Below are 20,809 nucleotides of genomic sequence, written 5' to 3'. Positions count from 1 at the left end.
GTGCCGCAGAACCCACTTGGCGAGACATTCAAGAAAGCAAGCGTGCGCGCCACAGAACACACAAAATGGCCGCTACGGACCGCGGATGAACGGAGGCCACCGTGTGTCACCATCAAACCCTGCCCGAATACCGGCGGCTGGCGAGTGCGGTGCTGTGCTGGACCGCACGACAGGCAAAGGACCCTAAATCAGACCCAAGCGAACCCCGGTGCCCCTCCCGGAATGCGGGGAGAGGGACCCCGCTGGGTGCCTCCCCGCCTCCCGCCGGTGAAACCCGTGGAACCGTGGAAATCACCCTCCAACGGCAAATCGCGAGGCGGAGGGTATACACCCTTGGAAGCGGCGTCAGCGGTTATCGTTCACAGGCAGTCAAATCCGCACCAACGTAGCGACGTACGTGCCCGTACACTGCTCCTGCCTGCTGGCACCATCGGAGCGTCCGGAACCGTTGGGGCTCCTCGGACGTTCCACTTAGCGCTGAGCGCCCACCAGACTCCTGAGGTGGCTCCCGTTCGCTATCGGACAGCTACTGCCTCTATCCTGCGGTAAGGAGAAGGGGGGACGGGAAAGCAGGAACTTGCGTGTTTCCCCCTCGCTGCCGGTGGGCCCGCTACGAGGACTCTCCCAACTGCCCCTCCATAACAGATCCACCATATTGAGACACACAGATTTCTGGGATCAACCTACATCCCCCCCCCCGCGCTGCCCGGGAGAACACTCGGCAGAACACGGTGGCACACGGTGAAACTGTCTCACGACGCACCTGCCTACGTGGGAACACCGTTACAGCTACGCCAAAGAAGTGCTGGAGGGTGCGGTGTTGAACGCTGTGCAATCCCAAAGCAAAAACTAACTGCGCACTAAACCCTAACACAGTATCCGGCAGATTGCACCCGGACTAGTGGGGGAAAGAAGCTCTACGACGGAACAATTGCCTCGGACGTTACCGATTAACGTTATAGACCATGCCAGCAGCTATGGGGAAAGACAAAGCGAAAAAATTGACAAGTCAAAGCAAAATGGACCAATTCACCACGGCCGCAGCAAGCGCACAAGCAGACCATGAACAATCAAACACCATGTTAGAAAAAGAACAAGACATATCCCTGAAGGATATCATGGCTGCGATAAACTCCAGAACCTCCATGGAACAAAAGATGGATAGCATCAGCACAGACGTCTCGCTCCTCCGTCACGATCTCCAGAAACTGTCCTCCCGCACAGGAGAAGCTGAACAGCGGATTTCTGGGACTGAAGACGGGCTACGCACCATGGAACAAAGGATGGCCGGGGTAGTGGCACGTCTGAAAACATTGGAGGAGAAAGCAGAGGACAGTGAAGGCCGATCAAGACGAAATAACGTTCGCATCCTGGGCGTACCGGAGAAAACGGAAGGCCCTTCCATGGAACTGTTCCTTGAACAATGGATAACTGACATGTTTGAACCCCAGACATTCTCGAAGTTCTTTTCAATCGAACGAGCGCACCGTGTGCCCACTGGAAGACCGATACCCGGCGCACCTCCACGCACCATAGTTGCAAAACTGCTAAACTATAGAGATAGAGATGCGTTACTCCAGACGGCGCGAGCCAAAGGCACACTGACCTTCAATGGAACCAAGGTAGCATTGTTCCCTGACTACAAAAGGGAGGTCCAGAGAGCCAGGCAATCTTTTGATCAGCTGAAAAGACAACTCCAGTCCCTACATGTAAAATACGGCCTGCTCTTTCTGGCCCAGCTCAAGATCTACCACGGCGGGACAACAGTACACTTCACAGACCCAAAAGAAGCGTGGAACTGGGCAGAGAAACACATTGAAGGCAACTGGAAACTTGCAAACAACAGAACCAGAAACAGAAACCGACGTGAGCCACTAGACAGAAGGCGTCCAGCTCCACAACCTCCGATGCAGGAACCACCACAACAAGAGGAAATGGGCTGAAACAGTGGCACCAACAAGAAATACTACTCCACCGCGGCCCTGCGGTAAGGGGCCGCGTGCCTTATTTACTGATGTAAATAAGGCACGCGGCCCGTGAGCACTCACTGCATCGGCCAAAGCCACGCCCTCAGCTCAAGACTTGAGACTCGGAACACCAAACTTGCCTAAGAACAGTAAGTCGAGAGAAAGGTGTAAACAGTTCACATTAAGTTAATCTGGCGGTATAGTTGTTTGACGCCAGTAGAGTTAGGGCGACAGATACTTCATGTTGGGGAGGAGTATAGGGAGGGGGGGCGGGGATTTGTTTCATGTTAGTTATGTTCCAAGACACCACACCATCTATAATGTCAAAAAGCACACCATCCCTAGCACACCAATTGTCACTCCGATCTTGCCAGCAGACCACACAACACAGATGGAAACGCATGTCCTGACAGAAAACCAGCCTGCCCTTAACCTTGGCAGATATTCCCATAGCATGAAACACCACAAAGCTATCGAGGGCCCGACGCATACTGTTGTCATCCACACACGTGTCAAGTGGCAGGAATCACTAACGTGAACAAAAACAGGACAGTCCGAGTGATGACTTGGAATGTAAATGGGCTCGGCAATTGTATCAAAAGACGTCTAGTACTGCAAACACTGAATAGACATTCCCCGGATGTGGTATTCCTGACGGAGACACATCTAGCCGGTACCAACTGCTCATTCTTTAGACGCACCAACTACAGACTAGCATTCCATGACGGTTTTACCATGGGGTCACGAGGGGTACTGATCCTAATACATAAAAGACTCCCCTTTGTGCCCGCAACCATTACGCAAGACACGGGAGGGAGGTTTGTACTCACGACAGGTACAATTGGAGAACGCTCGGTGACCATGATGGCAGTGTATGCACCTCCTAACCTACTAACCCCCCTGACTAACGACATTACGCCTCTAATTATAAATAATCTTGCAGACCTTACATTGATTGGGGGAGACTTTAATGAGGTAATGGACGTGGACCTTGATAGAACACATAGAAGATCCAGAAATCCGAACACATTTACAAAACTTGCCACATTCACTAGCGCACTGGGACTGCAAGATGTATGGAGAACGCTGCACCCTGCCACAAGGGAATATTCATACCATTCTGGCGCACATGCCTCGCTGTCTAGGCTGGACTATCTCCTACTGCCACTGAATAACATGCACGAAGTACGTGAGGCACAATTTCTCCCCAGAGGTATATCAGATCATTCCCCACTTGTAATAACACTTAATACCAACAGGTCGATCCCACCACCCAGCTGGCGATTGAACAGCTACTACCTAGGCTTCCCAGAGCTAGTTGAACATATCCAAAAGACCACTGAAGAATATTTTGAGAGGAATACCAACTCAGTGGATAACCCGGTAACACTATGGGAGGCATTCAAGACAGTACTCAGAGGGGAAATAATAGCCTGGACCACAGCCCATAAAAAGAAACAAGCAGAAGCAATACGCCATGCCGAAGCGAAAGTGCAAAAAGCAGAAACCGATCACCTAACCCATGACAACTCGGAAACGCACCGCGCACTACAACTGGCGCAGGCGCAACTCCAACACATAGCCCTAGACAATGCAAAACAGGCGCACACTACAATGCACGCAAAGATATACGAAACAGGGGATAAAGCTGGGAAAATGCTGGCATGGCAGGAACGTAGAGACCTGGGCTTCAGCCAAGTCAGGCAACTAACAGGAGAATCAGAACCATTAGTGACAGACGTAGGCATAGCGGAGGGTTTTGCAAAATACTACACTGAGCTATACAAAGCACCAACCTCACCACCCGTAATGAACATCCTAGAGGAAATTACCCTCCCCACCCTAAACACAGAGCAGTCTACTCTACTAGAACAGGTAATCACTGAAGAGGAATTAACCCAAGCCATGTCAGAACTCCAATCGGGCAAGACCCCGGACCCGAAGGGCTTCCCCATTGAAACATGGAAAAAAATAGGAGCAAATGTAATTTCCCCACACTTACTTCGCTTACTACAACACTCACACTCACAGGGCTGTCTCCCCCCTGACTTAAGGAAAGCCACAATTATAGTCCTGCCCAAAGCAGATAAGCCACCCGACAAATGCAGCTCCTACAGGCCCATTTCTCTCAAACTGCGAGGCCAAAATATTGGCAAAGGTACTAGCCAACCGCCTCCAACAAGTCATACACACACTTATACATCCCGACCAGTGTGGATTCATGCCACAGAGATCCACTAGACAAAACATATATAGGCTGCACACAGCACTGGAGAAGCTATCTGAGATACAGGACCCTCTGGCTTTACTCGCCATAGACTTTGAGAAGGCATTCGACTCAGTCTACTGGGAGGCAATATGGACCATTATGCAACGCATGGGCATAGGACCGCACTTCATGAGCTGGGTCAAACTACTTTACAACCGCCCCGAAGCAGCCACAAAGGTAAATGGACACGTCTCCAATCCCTTCCATCTAGGAAAGGGCACGAGACAGGGTTGTCCCCTGTCCTCCATAATCTTTGCAATAGCAATTGAGCCCCTAGCAATTCTATTAAGATCTACACAAACATGGAGCGGCTTCAGATGGGCAGACGACTGGGAGGACAGGGTATCCTTATACGCAGACGACTTGTTAGTATATCTGAAAGACCCACGCAAATCCTGTCCCATAGTGACGCGATTATTAATAAAATACGGTGCATTCAGCGGCCTTCCCGTCAACTGGACTAAATCCATACTATTCCCACTGAAACAAATAGACAATGCGGTGCCAGATGAGTGCCCATACTATGTGGAAAAGGAGACATTCAGATACCTAGGCATCCAAATCACGAACAACCTGACAGACTATGTACCCAATAACCTGTACCCAATAATGACGAGATTTAAAGAAGATGTCCGGCACTGGATGTCCATACCACTAACACTACTAGGCAGAGCCGCACTCTTCAAGATGCTGGCGCTCCCCCGCTTCCTTTATATACTTCAAAACGCGCCACTATCTATAGCACCCAACGAATTCCATAAAATAGACCAGACGCTCAGAAAACTGCTATGGAATGGAGGTCACCCTCGCTTAGCATTAACCACACTACAAAGATCTGTATGGGAAGGCGGAATCGGACTGCCCCGATTGCAAACCTATTACTGGGCTAGTCAGATGGCAATAGTGAACGACAGACTCCACGCGGACATGACATTACCACACAACAGAGAACCAGATCCTAACCGAAATGAACGACCCATACTTAGGTACCTCTACTGGAAAAAAGACCGAGCTACTACCCCATCCATGCTATCACACATATCCCTAACATGGACAAACATCCACAAATACTTAGGCTGGGACAATAAGCTGACCCCAGCTCAACCGTTGTGGGATAACAAACTACTCCCGGAAGTGAATAAACTTCCAAAATGGCACTCTTGGACCCAAGCGGGCATCACTAAAATTGGCGACATAATAAAAGGTAACAAAATAATACCATTTGCGGACCTAATCACCACCTCTGATCTGACGATAAATGAGCAATATCGATACACACAACTCAAACACGCACTACAGACCCATCTCCCTGAGATGATCGACATGCCTGAGTACACCCCTTTAGAACGTAACCTATTCCCGGACATGATTAAACACAAAGTCACATCTACCATGTATAGTGCCATAACATCCTTTGCCACCGGAGAACTAGCGAGCCTGAAAGCCAAATGGGAGGGGGACGTAGGTGATATACTCCCAGAGGAATGGGTAACTGCCTTGATGTTCCCCAGAGAAACAGCGATCTCCTCCAGGCTAAGATTGATCCAACTTAAAGTACTGCATAGAATATATTACCCGAGGGTGGCACTATTCAAATGGGGTAAGATCTCCTTTTCAACCTGTTTGAGATGCAAACGAGACGAGGGCACATACTATCACATACTATGGGACTGTACCATAATCCGACATTACTGGCAGCAGTGCTGCGATGATCTCTCAAGAGTACTGGGTAGAACGATCCATAGAAATGCAAAACTGTTACTACTGGGGATAGATGATGAGGTCGAACTGTCACGCTACGAAAAAGTGCTATTATTCACGACCACTGCGGTAATCAAGAGAAACATAGCGCAACTCTGGGGCTCTGAAACGGCACCAAACTATGAACAATGGACCACGGACGTGAACATTCGCAATGGAAAAGAGAGTCTACACGGCCAGGGGATGTCCTGAGAAAGGCCCAAAAATTTGGCAAAAGTGGGAAGACGCACACTGAAAGGTGGCCCCCGTCCGGAAGTGGAATGGCACCCAAGGACATGAACAGAAATTGTAAAATCATACACTACTGGCATAACAAAGACAATTGACAGTGCCAAGAAGCTCTATTGTAATGGGTACGCGGAATGCATTTGTTGGTGGGTGGGGTAGGGACACAACTTTTATCTCGCTGTGCGAGACGTATGTTTTCTTTATGTAAAAAAACAATAAAAAATGTATTAAAAAAAAACAAAAAAAATGATAAGTGGGGTGGGGGGGTTGGAAAGCAAAATGTGGGCTGGGGGATGCGGGCACCGTGATCCATCTGATCACTGCGCCATAATTGGAGTCAACATTTTCGTCGGCGCAGTGATCACATAGATCCCTTCTCGCCAATGTTGTGGTTCTGGGAAGGAAATTACTATTCACTTCATGTTCCTATGTGCTGGCTTTAAAGAGACAGATATTTGAAACTGGTACTAAACCTCTAACGTGAGAAGCCTTGCACATGCCATGAAATTCTGTAAAAAAAATAAAAACAATCAAAATGAGACTCAATGTCCATTTTGTCGCAAAATATCTACATCGTGCATGGTTACGAAGGATGAGATTGATGAAAAATGTGCCTTAACCATCGAGGCTTTGTTTTAAACTCATTAATTTGTATCCTCTATGGACGATTTAGCATGATGAATTTAACAATGATGGATTTTAGGTATATGATGACTTTGTATTCGTCTTATGGAATTGTAATTGTGGATTTGCCATTGATGTTTATCCTGTAGCCATTCAAACGTAGTAATTTTATCTTGTCATGGCTTTTTGAACTGTCTTGATGAACTGTTTGCCTATGAAACTTGTATCAAATAAAGGCTAATTGAACAAATATTTGTGTTTGGAGTTCATAGTCAGGTATTAATAGTTCTCTAAAGGTTGGAAAGTCTGTGCCCATTACCTCCTCGGGTAACCACGCCTGTACAACAGATGTTATCATAGTCTGATTTCTAAACTATAGGGCCCAGAGTACCTTTGCATAGGTCACCACATCTCTGTGTACACAAGTTATTTTGAGGTTTTGATTATATTGTAGGTCCTCGGGATACAGGTCGTCGGTCCTGACTGCAGTTTATTTATGTTATTTATTGTGCATTTGTAAGGCACATATACAACAAGTAAAGCGTATTTGAATGTTTTTTTTTTTACTTCCTGAATCTATGAGTTCATTAACCCATACTTGTTACAAAGCAGCTTCTGGAGACTTATTAGTAAGTTCTTTATTATAAGTTACAAAAGATGATAGCTAAGAAAGACCACTGGTTCCCATCACCCAGGCTCAAATGACAGTAGCGGAACTGTGGAGCTGGACTCCTAGCCAAACATTCCACAGGCTCGCACAGTGTTCCATGCCAGCTCAAACCTATGTAGCAAGTACATTACAACACATCTCCTCCCTTTCCGATGACAAACCAAACATGAGATGTCCAACAATCACTTCCTCCATCCAACACATAGCCCTCCTTGCATGACACCAGTCGAGACAGGAACATCCATACAAGGAGAAACTCACTCCTGGGAAATATACAGTGAATCTTTTAGAGATGATGTCCCAGACATTTTTATGAGTTGCGATATCCCTAACCATATTTCAGACTTAAAACTTAACCTACTACACCACCTCCCTACACTGCTGCAGCACTCACCCACAAACACTTGGAGGCGCTACCTCCCTGACACGATTGTGGCACTCACCCACAATCACACTGAGACACTTCACAACTATGGACACTTCAACATCCTTTGAACATTCAGCATTTAAGCAGTAATACCAACATGGGCACTTTATCTTCCCAAGAGTCCATGTTGCTATTTGCAACGTACCCTACAATGCCTCAAAAGGATTACATATAGCCAGCTCATCCTTCAGCACGTAGATCACTTCCATACTTCCACACTTCTTCCTAGAGCAATTCTGAGTTCTATCAAGTCCATTAAAGTCCCCGTTCATCTGCAAATCCTCAAAACGTTATTACATCTATGCTTCAATGCATCACTCCTAAACTTCTCTTATCAACACACTTCAACACTACAATACGTGACATGCACACCTTCCTTTGCTCACTCCCTCCTTCGCCCACTCATACGCACATAACTTACAACTTCACTTGTTCATATGCACATATCCATGTAGTGTCAATTACTACATTGAAAAGGATACAAAAGGTTTCTTAATGATACACGTGTTCGTACGACCGGTTTACAGACTACAGCTTCACCACTGTCACTTCCATCTGTTTGCCGGGGATCACACGTTCAAACCCCTTCCTACACTGATACGATCTGTCCCACGTAGACTACATGAACAGGGATGCGATGCACCTCCTCGTAAACCTCATCGTAATCCTTGAGCTCATCATAGTCCGCAGTCTATGGTCAACTGATCCATTTCTCTAGACCCTAATCTCACGACAGGGCCATTCCTCTTAAAGTGTCAGCCAACATCCGACACATTATCCAGCAATAATACTGGCGCTGGCACTTGTAATATTACCGTCTTCCTTAGATGCCCAAACTCTGCAATTATCAACCCTTACATATCTGACCCTGCTGAGTGTACGCAGCTCAACGATTGCGTACGCTCCCACGCTGTTGGGTCCTTTACTCGCGGCCTCAACTACTGTGGACGCTGAACTTCCCCTGTTGCACTGAAAGACTCCACGCAGCTCTGTTGATGCTGTGTAGCGTTTGGGTACTTCAGAGAACGCTGTGCTCCGCAAAGGAGTGTAGTTTCACCATCTTTCTTTAAACCGATTGCTCTATTACGCCACAGCGTTCCTTTGCTCCGCCAACTCCTTTGCTCGGGTTCTGACGTCAGCATTTGCCACAGTGGCTGCGAACCCAACGGAGCTCCCTCCTTGTTCATGTCCTAACGGTCACCATCACCAGTACGGTCTACTACGCCAACCTTGACGGTGACGTAAACACTAGCAACTACCCCGTAGGGTACAGGGCCTCTTCAACAACAGGGCTCCGTGCACACCCCTAGACACCGCTTCCTTGCCCTACTTCGCCCACCGTAGCTCATAGGGTCAGAACAGATACTCATCTCCATACTTTGCTATAGACTTCTCATCTTGGACCCTCCCTTTCCCCGATCTGGGTAAACACCTGGTCACCAGCTTCCAATCTTGGCGCCTACTTCCTCTTAGGAGGTCCACCAGCTACCTTCATATGAGGGTGAACTTCCGTATTGGGGCTTCACAGCTTTCCCCAATTACTACCACTTCAAACTGGCGCATCACAGCTTTCCCCAACTTCTCCCAACTTCTCCAGACCCTCTCTCTTCAACATTATAGGTCCTGCGCTTTGCCTTTGGGGTTTCATTATCTTGTGGGGCTTAACTTCTTGATCTCCTCCAAATCTTCTCTTCCTAACACCCAGCGCACTGCGCCCCTGGATGATGGGACTTTGGGATGTTTGGGAGCAATGGTCTCCCTCCTTCTGTGGCTCCCCCCCTCGCACCATTCTTCATCTTCACGCTTAGTTTCTTGGAAATCCTCGTCGCCATTGTTACAAAGCAGCTTCTGTAGACTTCTTAGGCTTATTAGGAAGTTCTTTATTATAAGTTACATAAGCTGATAACTACGAAAGACCACTGGGTCCCATCACCCAAGCTCAACTGACAGTAGCGGAACTCTGGAGTTGGACTCCTAGCCAAACATTCCACAGGCTTGCACAGTGTTCCATGCCTGCCCGCACCCAAGTAGCAAGTACATTACAACACAACTCCATTTACCAGCACACTCATGATTCTTAAAAATAGACTCCAGAACCCCAAAACTTGAATTCAAACCAATCTAGTTTTCTGCTGCATGTATAATATGTTCAGAATAGCAAAGAACAAAGTGCGCCCATTTTGTGAACAGAGCATTCATAATGTAGTTTGGCAAAGGTAAAATATATCTTCTACTGGTTAATGGCCATGAATGCAGTCAATGAACATTTTATTTGTAGAAATTGATGACAAAACTGTTGCAATCCTTTATTGCATTCTTGATTTGCTGATAATTTTAAAATAAAAAAACAGTGAAACACACATACACGCAACTGTTCTGGCACAAGCTGCTGGTTGCTCTGCTTGTTAAAAAACTTAATTAATGCTGCCCAGGCAGAGGAACACCAGAATGTGCAAGCTAATCGGAGAAAACAAGGACTACACAAAAACAGAGGACCACACATTTGTGATGAGTTTCATTCAGAAAGACAAGAGCAACCAGCATAGCAAAACACCAAATCTTTACATTTTGGCCACACTGGCACTCAGAAGGTCCAATGCCAAAACTATAATTGATAGGAAACAACCATACTGTGTGTTGCCAGCTCCTTCAAATACTACAGACAACGCAGGAGACCTACTCCCAAGATTAAACCAGCTTTCTTCCTGGTCGAGAGGAGATTCTTCAGCAGACATCGACCACATTTTTGTGACCAGGCCTCTAGCGACGCAAGTCGTTTCCTTCGAGGTAATTGCCTCAAACGCGAGCGACCACAACCTGCTGTCGCTAAAGTGGAAATCACTTAACATCGAAAATTCCGCAATGCTGTGCCAAGTTGAGTTCAATCAACAAAGAAATCGTCTGAAACTCTCTGCCAGATCGGTGGCGATCATTACATCACAATATCAAAGCAGAATGAAGAAACAATCAGCGAAGGACACTCCCGCAGCTCCTGACTACCAGCCTCGGTTGGTCCCATTCACATCCCAAACTGCAAAACCTAAACTTATGTCTGGTCCTCGCAGCCATGCATATTGCAAGATCCTGGTAGATAAGCGTTGCGACTTAAGGAAACTGAAGCGGCTAGCTAACACCCAGCCTACACAAGAAAACCTAGACCAATTGCGCAAGGGACAAATTGCCTACAAATCCTGTGTTTTGCACCATCATCAAACGCTCTATCAACAGGACTCAGAACTGATGTTGCAGAAAATGAGCCTTCAGAATTCCCGGGACTTTTGGTCATTGTTGAGATCTACCGTTACACCAGGGGAAGAAAGCTCGGCCAATAATATTGGAGAAGAAACTTTTTTTAAAGAACTCTTCAAACCTCCTTCTGCTACGATCGAAATCGAAGACGATGTCGTAAAGACACCGTGGACTGACCTAAGTAATAAAGAGAACATAATAGAGGTCATACGTGGGCTCAAATCCTCAAGAGCTCCAGGGCCCGACAGGATCACAAATATTTTCCTTAAATATCATCCAGAGGAGTGGTCAGAGCGATCTTCGAGCGATGTGGGGACTCAAAGTCCATCCCACATTCCTGGACTTCTTCTATAGTGGTACCCATATTTAAGAAGGGCAACAAAGAGGATCCTTCCAACTACCGCCCCATAGCACTTCGATGTAATTGGAAACGTGTTTGGGGCTCTGCTCCTAAAATAGTTCCAGTGACAGGAAAAAAAAATGCTGCGTGTGCGGATCCTTTTCAAAGTGGATTCACCAAAAACATTGGGACCTCGGCAAACATCTGGTTTCTGAGCGCATTAAAAGGCAAAATCAGCGAGGGGGGGCCCTCGCGTCTTTTTGGCCTTCATTGACCTGGCTCAAGCATTTGACCAGGTCAATATAACAACTCTATGGAGAAAACTTTGCGAGTGGAACTGCCCCCAGGAAATTTTGCAACCAATTTGCGCACTTCATAAGAACACCAGGATGAGAGTCAGGTTAAATCGAGCAGGGTTGTTATCAAGGGAAATTCCATCAGGCAGAGGAGTGAAGCAGGACTGTCCCTTAGCCCCCGTCCTATTCATAGCATATATGGGCGACTGTCAAGACCGGTGGGGGGTCTGTACTTCCGCTCTCTATATGGTAGAGGAGAGGCACAGAGGACCCCAGCCAAGATTCTCGATTATGGTAGCAATGGACGAGCAATCAAGGCCTAGCTTCTCAGGAGGTGATGCAGGCTGGTTCTTAAGTACAGTGTATCCCCAAGCCCCCACAAAGGAATGTCCACACACTGTATTACTGAAAACACAGTCTTTATATAATTAATATTCAAGGGTTATGTACACTTATCACAACAACGCACTTTGTGCTCAGGAAAACCAATAATGATAAATATCTACAATTCTAAAGTGGTACCACTAATATTAGACCTCATAACAGTGCATGCACAATACTGTAGAAATGGCACGCAGATCAATAAGAAGGAAACCAGCAATAGAGAGAGGAGAGATACTAGAGGGTTGAACCAATAGGCAGAAGACTGGCCCTCGCTACTGGACACAGTTCTGTGTGGAGATCCCCCCCCACCTGGGCAACCTGTAAAATAAAGAGATATAACACAAGCCCAGTCCATATATTGTTCAATAGTCTTATTCTCTCCTCCAATGTTTTTACCCCCCCAATGTACCTGGTGGAGTCGAGACCTTCGAAGAGGCGTCGACGGATCCTTCTTGAGCGACCCCCTTTCAAGCGGGAGTCACGGATCGTCGACAGGCGTCGAGAAACGTCGAAGACCTCGGGGTTCGGCGACGGGGAATCGACGGCCCTTCTTGAATGCCTTCCCTTTCAAGCGGGAGGCACGGGGCGTCGAACGTCCGTCGACAAACTAGGTAGAACGATGTCGAAGAGGCGGCAGCTTCGTCCGAGCGGTGCTCGTCGGCGTCCTGCAAGGCGGAGGTGTGCGGGGCACCTCGATGACAATAGTTCTGGACCGCAAAGATTGTAGAGACGGAAGCCCAGCAAGGGCGTCGGGTCGTCCGAGTCTTTGAGGTCGTTGGGTGGCGGGAAACCCACCGGCAGGTTTCTCCTCGGCGCGTTGGTCGTCCTCTACTTTCTCCGGCAGGATAAGCGGTCGACGATGCGGTCGAGGGAGTCCTTCGATTCGAATGTTCTTAGGCAAAGGAGCGGACGGCTCCGGTCGTCGGCGGCACGGCGTCAAGTGGTTCCCACGGCTGGGCAACACAACTTCGACGGGCCTCCAGCGGTTACACAAACCTGCGAACCCTGGTCGACGGCAATGGACTTCGACGGCGTCGATGTCCGGGTGCTTCACTTCGATCTCCTCGGCGGTCCCGTCTCGGGTCGGCAGCCTTTCGAGGGTCTGACTTCCAGGGCGCTTCGGCGAAGATGTAGCGGTGCTCGATGGTCCCTCGGAGCACGGGAAGAGGGCGCCTTACCAGGTCCTCTCTCGGTTCAGTCCTTGACGAACACGGCAGCCTTCGGATCAGTCGAAGCAAATGCAGCAGCAAGTCTTCTTCTTCCAGCTGGGCGTCGAGGGTCAGCAGTTCCAGTTACTCTTGAGTGGAGACTCAGCTTCTGAACGCTTCTGAACGTGTCTGAACGTTCCTGAAGGTTCCTGAACCATTTCCAGTGGTGAGAGGTCCCCAGATATACTATTCTGTCTCTCATCCACACTGCTGGCACACACACAGCAGCCAATCACACAGAAGGGCATTCATGCAGTCAGTCAGCCAATCAGGCACACAGTGCATTCAGGCCACACTCCTCCCTTTCAGACACTCACAACAAGGAATGTGGATTGGGACAAGTACCCAGCCATTCAACACTACACACGGCATTCAGGCCAGTTTCGGGCAGGGCTGTCTCAGTCTTTGTCTCTCATGCCAGAAACCAGACAACCACAACAAGGAGTGTATATTGGTCACCCACTCCATTCACCCAGGTCCCACCCACAGGAGGTACCCACAACATACAGTGAATGGGAAGGCTCCAGTCAGTCTAGCTGGGCCTTCACAACAACACCATATATGGAACTTCCACCTAACAGCCGGTCAGGGGGAAGGGACAGAGACAGGGCTTCCCAGGACTTTGGGAAAAACAAGATAACAGGCAATAGAAAGCAAGAGGCCACAGGGGCCATCTTGTTTCCTATCAGGAATCAACTGATTCCAATGGCAGGGCCTGGGTATCCCAAAATGGAGGACACCCGGAGCACCTGTCGAATTCAGCACGGAGCTGCCACCAGCCCATACCCTGCTCCGTGTGCCACCCACAGGTGCCCAAAAACATACACTAGGGGCACAGGGTTGTACCCCTACCCATGGGTGGCATAAGGGTATCCCATGGGTCTGTTCACCAAACCAAAAGAGAGAGCTGCACTGCCAGGAGTCCAACACGGACTCCGGGGCAGAAAACATGACAGAACACACGGTAAAAACAGAAAAAGGACAAGGATTCAGAGGCCCTGTCCCTCAGATGCATTTCCAGCATCACAGCGACTTCCAGAAAACCGAAGCCTCAATCCGATCTTTTCCTCCAACTATGGGCTCCAGGAAAACATCCCGCTTGCTATATGCGGATGATATGATCCTGATGGATCTTACTCCTATTGGTCTCCAACGCCAACTGGACAACTTGGCAGCATTTATACAGATCAATGATCCCCAAATTAACGTAGCCAAAACCAAGATCCTTGTCTTGGAAAAGTCAAAAAGGAGAAAAGAACGACTGAATTGGTTCCTTAATGGTACAGCACTTGAAAAGGTTCACTGCTTCAAATATCTTGGCGTGATGCTCGATTGTTCAAAAACCAATGCAGCAGCTCAAGAAGCTCTCCTGAATAAGGTGCGGAAACTATCTGCTCAAGCTCGAGTGGCCCCAACTCTAAGATTCTATCGAGCAAAGGTGGTACCCTCCCTGTCATATGCGGCAGAAGCTATGCCGCAAATTCCAACAAAGCTTTGTATCTGGCTAGAAGGGCTCTTCTGGCGTTCTGTCTTGGGCCTTCCTAAATGCACATCTATGCTGCTGATCCGAAGAGAACTGCATCTCCTCTCGCTGGCAGCAACCATCGAAATCAACAGCTTGATGCTCTACAGGAAAACCCGGCTCCCAAAATGTCCTACCATCTTGGACATAATCGGGGTGGAAATCCAAGGTGCGAAACGCACACTGCTGAAAAACTGGGAAACCGCGTGTAAAAACAAGCTAAACGAAATCTCGCAACTAGAAGAGGAGCTCCTACAAACCCCAATGAAAATAAAAAGGAAACTTGAGGAGCTTGACTGGATAAAGACCCTTGACGGGGTGGCTCAGCTTACGTCAACTAACCATCTGCCTTTACAACAAAACAAGTTGAGCACCATCCTGAACTACCTCGCCAAATTTCCCAACAAATCAGCAAGAAACATCTTTTTGAGGGCATGCTTAAACCTTTCGGAGACCAACGAGATCCTGGCGATTAGAGGTCTATCCAGTTCAAACAGATGTCGCTTCTGTAAAAATGAGGAGGAGCTCGAAACTCTTCAGCACCTTCTTTTGAACTGCCCGAGAACTCAGGCAATTAGTGAAAAATACATCCGCCCACTTTTGTTGGCATCGCACACTCAAGAAGAACTCTGGTGGGAGAGACTAATCAGCAGAGAAAGGACCGCCTGGACAATCGCCACAACACAGACTCTGAAACAGATTCTTGGGCGGAAACATCCTTTTGCAAATAACGGCAGTGAAGAACTGGATAAACAGTGACTTTCAATACAGTGACTCTTAATATTCTTCAATATTTTCTTCTACAACTGTTGATTTTCTCTTCTTTCTTGTAAAAATCATTTATTTTGATTGAATCAAGTAAATAAAAATAAAAAAAAACTTAATTAATGCTGCCCAGGCAGAGGAACACCAGAATGTGCAAGCTAATCGGAGAAAACAAGAACTACACAAAAACAGAGGGCCACACACATTTGTGATGAGTTTCATTCAGAAAGACAAGAGCAACCAGCATAGCAAAACATCACATCTTTACATTTTGGCCACACTGGCACTCAGAAGGTCCAATGCCAAATTTATATTGTTAGGAAACTACCATACGGTGTGTTGCCAGCTCCTTCAAATACTACAGACAACACAGATAATCAAGCAAATAAAAGTAGATGAAATAAACCACTAATGGTGTCCATCTTGAGACCAGGGGACGAGGGAGGTAGTGACCAAAAGCCTTTTGAGAAATTGGCTCATGTTAATCTTTCATGCCATAAGGACTCCAATATATATAAGCTTCTGATCACGGACACCGGAGAGGAGACAGAGACATGCATGAGAAGCTGGGACAAAGATTTGGGTCGTACGATTCTCAACACATCATGGGAAACTATTTGGAGGGACTCTAGGGCATCCACATGTACCACTATATAGGAGAATTATATTGGAACATACTTAAGATTCTCTACCACTGATATGCAAACGATCAGGCGTGAGAACCATGGCTCATCTTGTGGCATTGGCCTGATATTAAGCCCTACTGGGCAGCGGTTATCACCTTGATACACCAAATTGTGGGTATTCAAGTTCCCTTGGTTCCCCCTAGTGGTTCTGTTGGGGGACATCAAGAGGTCTTTATCATTTCCCCCCCCCTCCCAACCCCATTCAGTATTATCCACCCACATGCTTACAGCAGCTAATTTAACTATTGGCCAATAATACAGAGAGACGGAGGCTTCCTCCCTTAAGATGTGGTGGCCAAAGATTTGGTATACCTGTGCTATGTAAAAGATTACGGTCACCCTTTCCGACTCGCCAACTAAGTATAGGCACATATGGGGCCCTTTTGTAACATGTGATTTCAAATGATTATAGCCCACAAGTCCCGCACCAATGGAAATTGTTTTCGTGATTGTATTTAAAAGACATTATAGGTAGAAAAGGTATACGCTATGGGCTCTTGCAGCCAGAGAGAATGTGGAATATCAGTCTTTAGGGTAGAGGCAATTAAGGCAAAAGCCACACAATGCCTTCAAAGTAGACAACAAGATTTTTACACTGGGTTTATTATGTAGCACAAAGCCACACTGGTAAGGGACCCATCACTTAAGGAAAAAGCGTTAGGATGGCTGGAATGTATGGGTTAACGGTCCTAGATATTTGCAGGGGGTGTTTGTAGATGGAAAACCTGTATTGGGCTTGGACTAAATACAGGGATGAGGGCACAGATGGAAGTTTTAGAGGCAATAAGCAACTTGTTCCATTTTCTGTTTGAAATCCAGATACATTCAAAAGTAGACAAGAGGTTGGTATGGTACACTGCTGCATAGCTTCTATGAATAATAACTATTTCACATACCTGTCCATAAATTCTATTTGGTTTCTTCCCACGACAGCTGAGTAGGGCCCACTGCTTGTACTTCACGTTGCAAACATGGACATCATTGCCATTGCTCTCCCCGAAAGGAATTCCAGTGCCTCCAAACACCACAAGGTTATGGCCGTGAAGGACAACTACAAGAGGCAGAATAACAAATGTAATAAACGTGGCAGATTACTGGACACTAAGTATTTGGTCCAGGAGCAAAACATACCAACAAATACCAACAATCCCTATTGTAAAATTGTGCAAACCTAAAGGATCAGTGAATCAAACAATTCAATGTACCCATTTAAAAAAACAGGAAATGTGCTTATGAATTGGGGGACCTTAAAGATAGAATTGCTTGTGGGTTGTTAGGTTGGCCCTCCCTCAGTTATTCCCTTCCTTTGCAAAGACAGGACTGATATTAATTGGTGCTTTAAGTGAGACACACCCTTCTAGTTATGCTGTATGAACCACTTTCAACACAGCTATATGCAACCATCATAATATCACTTGATAGAGAAAAAATATATCCCTTTGCAGAATGACCCATCTCAGCCTAGCTGACCAAATGCAACCTTGTGCACCTTCCTAGCAAGAGACAACATATGGTGATAGAACATCAAACTAGGTTAATCACGTTTGGTTGTTTGGCTTGATGCTTTAATCAATTTCAAATGTTTAATGGCCCTAGGTCTGCATCTTGGCACCTTCATGGTAGACTTGCTAAAAATGTCAAGGCAGCCACGGTTATTTCACCTTAGGCTTCAGTCACAGTACATGGGCTACATGACATGCCAAGGAAAAATTACTTCTCTAGAGTGCGCGATAAAGGCTCTAGAAGACACTCGCTCATTAGATTACATGGTTATACAGCGCTCACCAGAGGCAAATCTCCCCATAAGAATGTATACAATTACAGAAGCTCCCTATTGCCACCCTAGAGACAAATTTCAGACTAAAATTGGATAGGACCGAAAAGTAACTTTTAATCCTATTTCATCATGCTTTGTTTTTTATTGCATTCACAAGGATTACTTCCGTGTGGGATATAGGAACACTTTAAAAATTAGAATTTCCAACACTGCCCATATGGTTTGTCAATTATTTCTCCAAAAGTACAGCCTTGCTTTTAAAACAATTACCTGTACTACAGGGGTTACCAGTCATTTGGTCGAAAACAAAATGATCGAATGCCATTTGATCGAGGCTCAAATGGTCGAAAAAATGGTCGAATTATATTTTTTTTATTATTATTTTTTATGGGGGGGGGTCCGTCCCCCCAACCCCATTTTTTCTATATTTTTTTTTAACCAAACAAAACAAAACAAATATATAAATAAATAAAAAAATTCAACCAGTTTTTTTTCGACCATTTAACTTTCGATCAAATGGTCATTCGATCTTTTATTTTCAACCATTTGACCGGACACCTACTACAGGATCAGTAGAAAATATAAAACCAAGTACATAACTAGACAGTCCAGTTAGAGCTGCAAAAGAAACTTGCTTTCAATCAGCATGGTACAGCCAGCACACAATACTGCCAGTTGAATTTAATTTTTTGCAACGTTGAAAGGATAATGGATTTTAACCTTACTCACAGGCCTGACTGGAAGTGAGCAGTTTATGAATTTTATAACCAGAGATACGCCGATTAAAAGCTCGGGATGGGTGTGTCCCTAACCCAAGAGTTTGAGTAAATATGCAGCCACCCTTACTGAATCTGCATCCAAGAGTAAAAGCGTGGTCGCCCACCAAAAGGGCGACACAGAAAGGTAAAGCTAGAACAGAGGCCAGACCGTCAATCCAGCACTTACAGCGGTGAATGTGGAGTTTTATAGCGGGGTAACAGGAATGCTGTGCATTGGTGGCGATCCCCACAGGGAAACTCATGCTGGGCATCAGGTTATCCTGGGGAGACCTACCCACCAGGTGCTGCAAGGAGTTCCAAGAGGTGGGGGCAGCAGCTTTGCCTCAGAGGAAGATTAATCTTGTCCAATTTACTTGCGCGGATGCGCCAAGTGCTGCATGTGAGGAACCCAAGGGAATCCGCACTACCTTTATCCCACCTCGACATCCTCTGCTCAGTTGGCCAGGGAAAGGCCATCACTCTTGGATCCTGATCCAGGGGGTGGCGATGCAAGGGAGGATCCCCTGGGTGGAGGAGACTTGGAGAGCGGGGAAGTGGACATCCTTGGGTGAGACATGGTATTCCCCCATTCCCTTTTCACAATGAACCTTCAGTCCAAGCAGCCTTTGTAGGTTACGGTTAAACCCTACCCCTTTCAAAGTGATCCTTAGAAATGCCTGTTATACTGGGACGAGGAAGAGATCAACTAGGAGGACACCACCTCATTTAGACAGGATAAACACATCAATAACAAAAAGAAACAACTTGAGAGTTATGCACACTTCCATTCATTCACACCACTTTGGTACTGAGACAAAGAGGGCTGGGAGGAGTTCCATTGTAATAGCCAGGCATGTCCAGCTAATAGGCTAACCCTAGGTCAGGAAATTGAAGTGAAGGACTTGCACCTGCAACCATTCAACAAGTCTCAGGTGTAGAAAATGGGAGACCGCCCAACAGTTAGGGAGAGAAGGCTGGGAGACAGACTGCCGGAGAGGAATGCGGCTTGCAGAAGCGGAGGAGCAGCTGGAGGGAAGCGGAACTGCGCAGGAGTACGAGCGATGCTGGTGCCAAGGCTAGCCATGAGCAGGCCGACAAGCCTGCTGTCCTCATTGTCCAGTGTTCACAGCAGGATCTGTGGGACACTGAAGCCTCCAGATAGCCGCAGGATGCTGGTAGCTTTAGCTGAGGAAGAGTAAAGCTACACGCGGCAGGACAGCGAGCGCCGCTCGCTGTGGCTCCAGTGAGGAAAAGGCGCAGCGAGAAGAAGTGGTGAAGCAAAATCGAGACGCAAGGAGGAGAGGCACTATGCTAATGATTGCAAAGAAGGGTACTCATACCGGAGCACTTCGGGGGCTGGAAGCAGGCATGTCGAAATACCAAACAAACTGAAAACTATTGCAATAGAAGATTAAACCAAGCATTTTTGAATATCGAATAAGCTGTAAAGTGTTAAGTACTTTTGAGCGTGCAAGAAGCATAATTTGAATACAGCAGAGGCATTATTGAATACAGAACTGAAGGCTATTATGAGCATTTGTGAATACGGTACGAGAAAAGCAAGTGGTGAACATCATGAATAAAGTGAAAGCAAGGTGGTGGAAAAGGGTGAACACCGCAGATAGAGTTGGATGAGATGCATGTAAATGGTGAACACCACGGAGTGAGTTGTGTGAAATGCACGTTGGGGTGAAACCAAAAAAAGACTGCCAAGAAGTATCTGAAATGGGTGCAGGCCAAAGATAAAAGGTGTGAGATACACGTTCTGGCAAAGTCAAGGGATTGTCAAGGAGAATCTGAAATAAATGTTGGCCAAGAACACCGGTATAGAGAAAGAAACAGACGTTGGTGAAAACCTGACGAATGCAGAAGCATAAC

At 46.8% G+C, this 20,809-nt stretch overlaps 1 protein-coding gene across 3 annotated transcripts in view; it reads right to left on the bottom strand.

The window, feature by feature from the left end:
• Positions 1-20,809, bottom strand: part of KLHDC10 (kelch domain containing 10) — a 345,723-nt gene that overhangs the window by 165,524 nt on the left and 159,390 nt on the right. For all 3 annotated transcript variants that reach the window (XM_069629599.1, XM_069629601.1, XM_069629600.1), the window contains one exon: positions 17,293-17,447. In XM_069629599.1, coding sequence (XP_069485700.1) covers positions 17,293-17,447 — 155 coding nt within the window. The remainder of the gene's footprint in view (positions 1-17,292; positions 17,448-20,809) is intronic.

This window comes from Ambystoma mexicanum, chromosome 12, assembly GCF_040938575.1.
Source record: "Ambystoma mexicanum isolate Mex_15411 chromosome 12, UKY_AmexF1_1, whole genome shotgun sequence".
In the NCBI taxonomy this organism is placed as follows: Eukaryota; Metazoa; Chordata; class Amphibia; order Caudata; family Ambystomatidae; genus Ambystoma; species Ambystoma mexicanum.
This window is presented reverse-complemented; position numbering and strand designations above follow the sequence as displayed.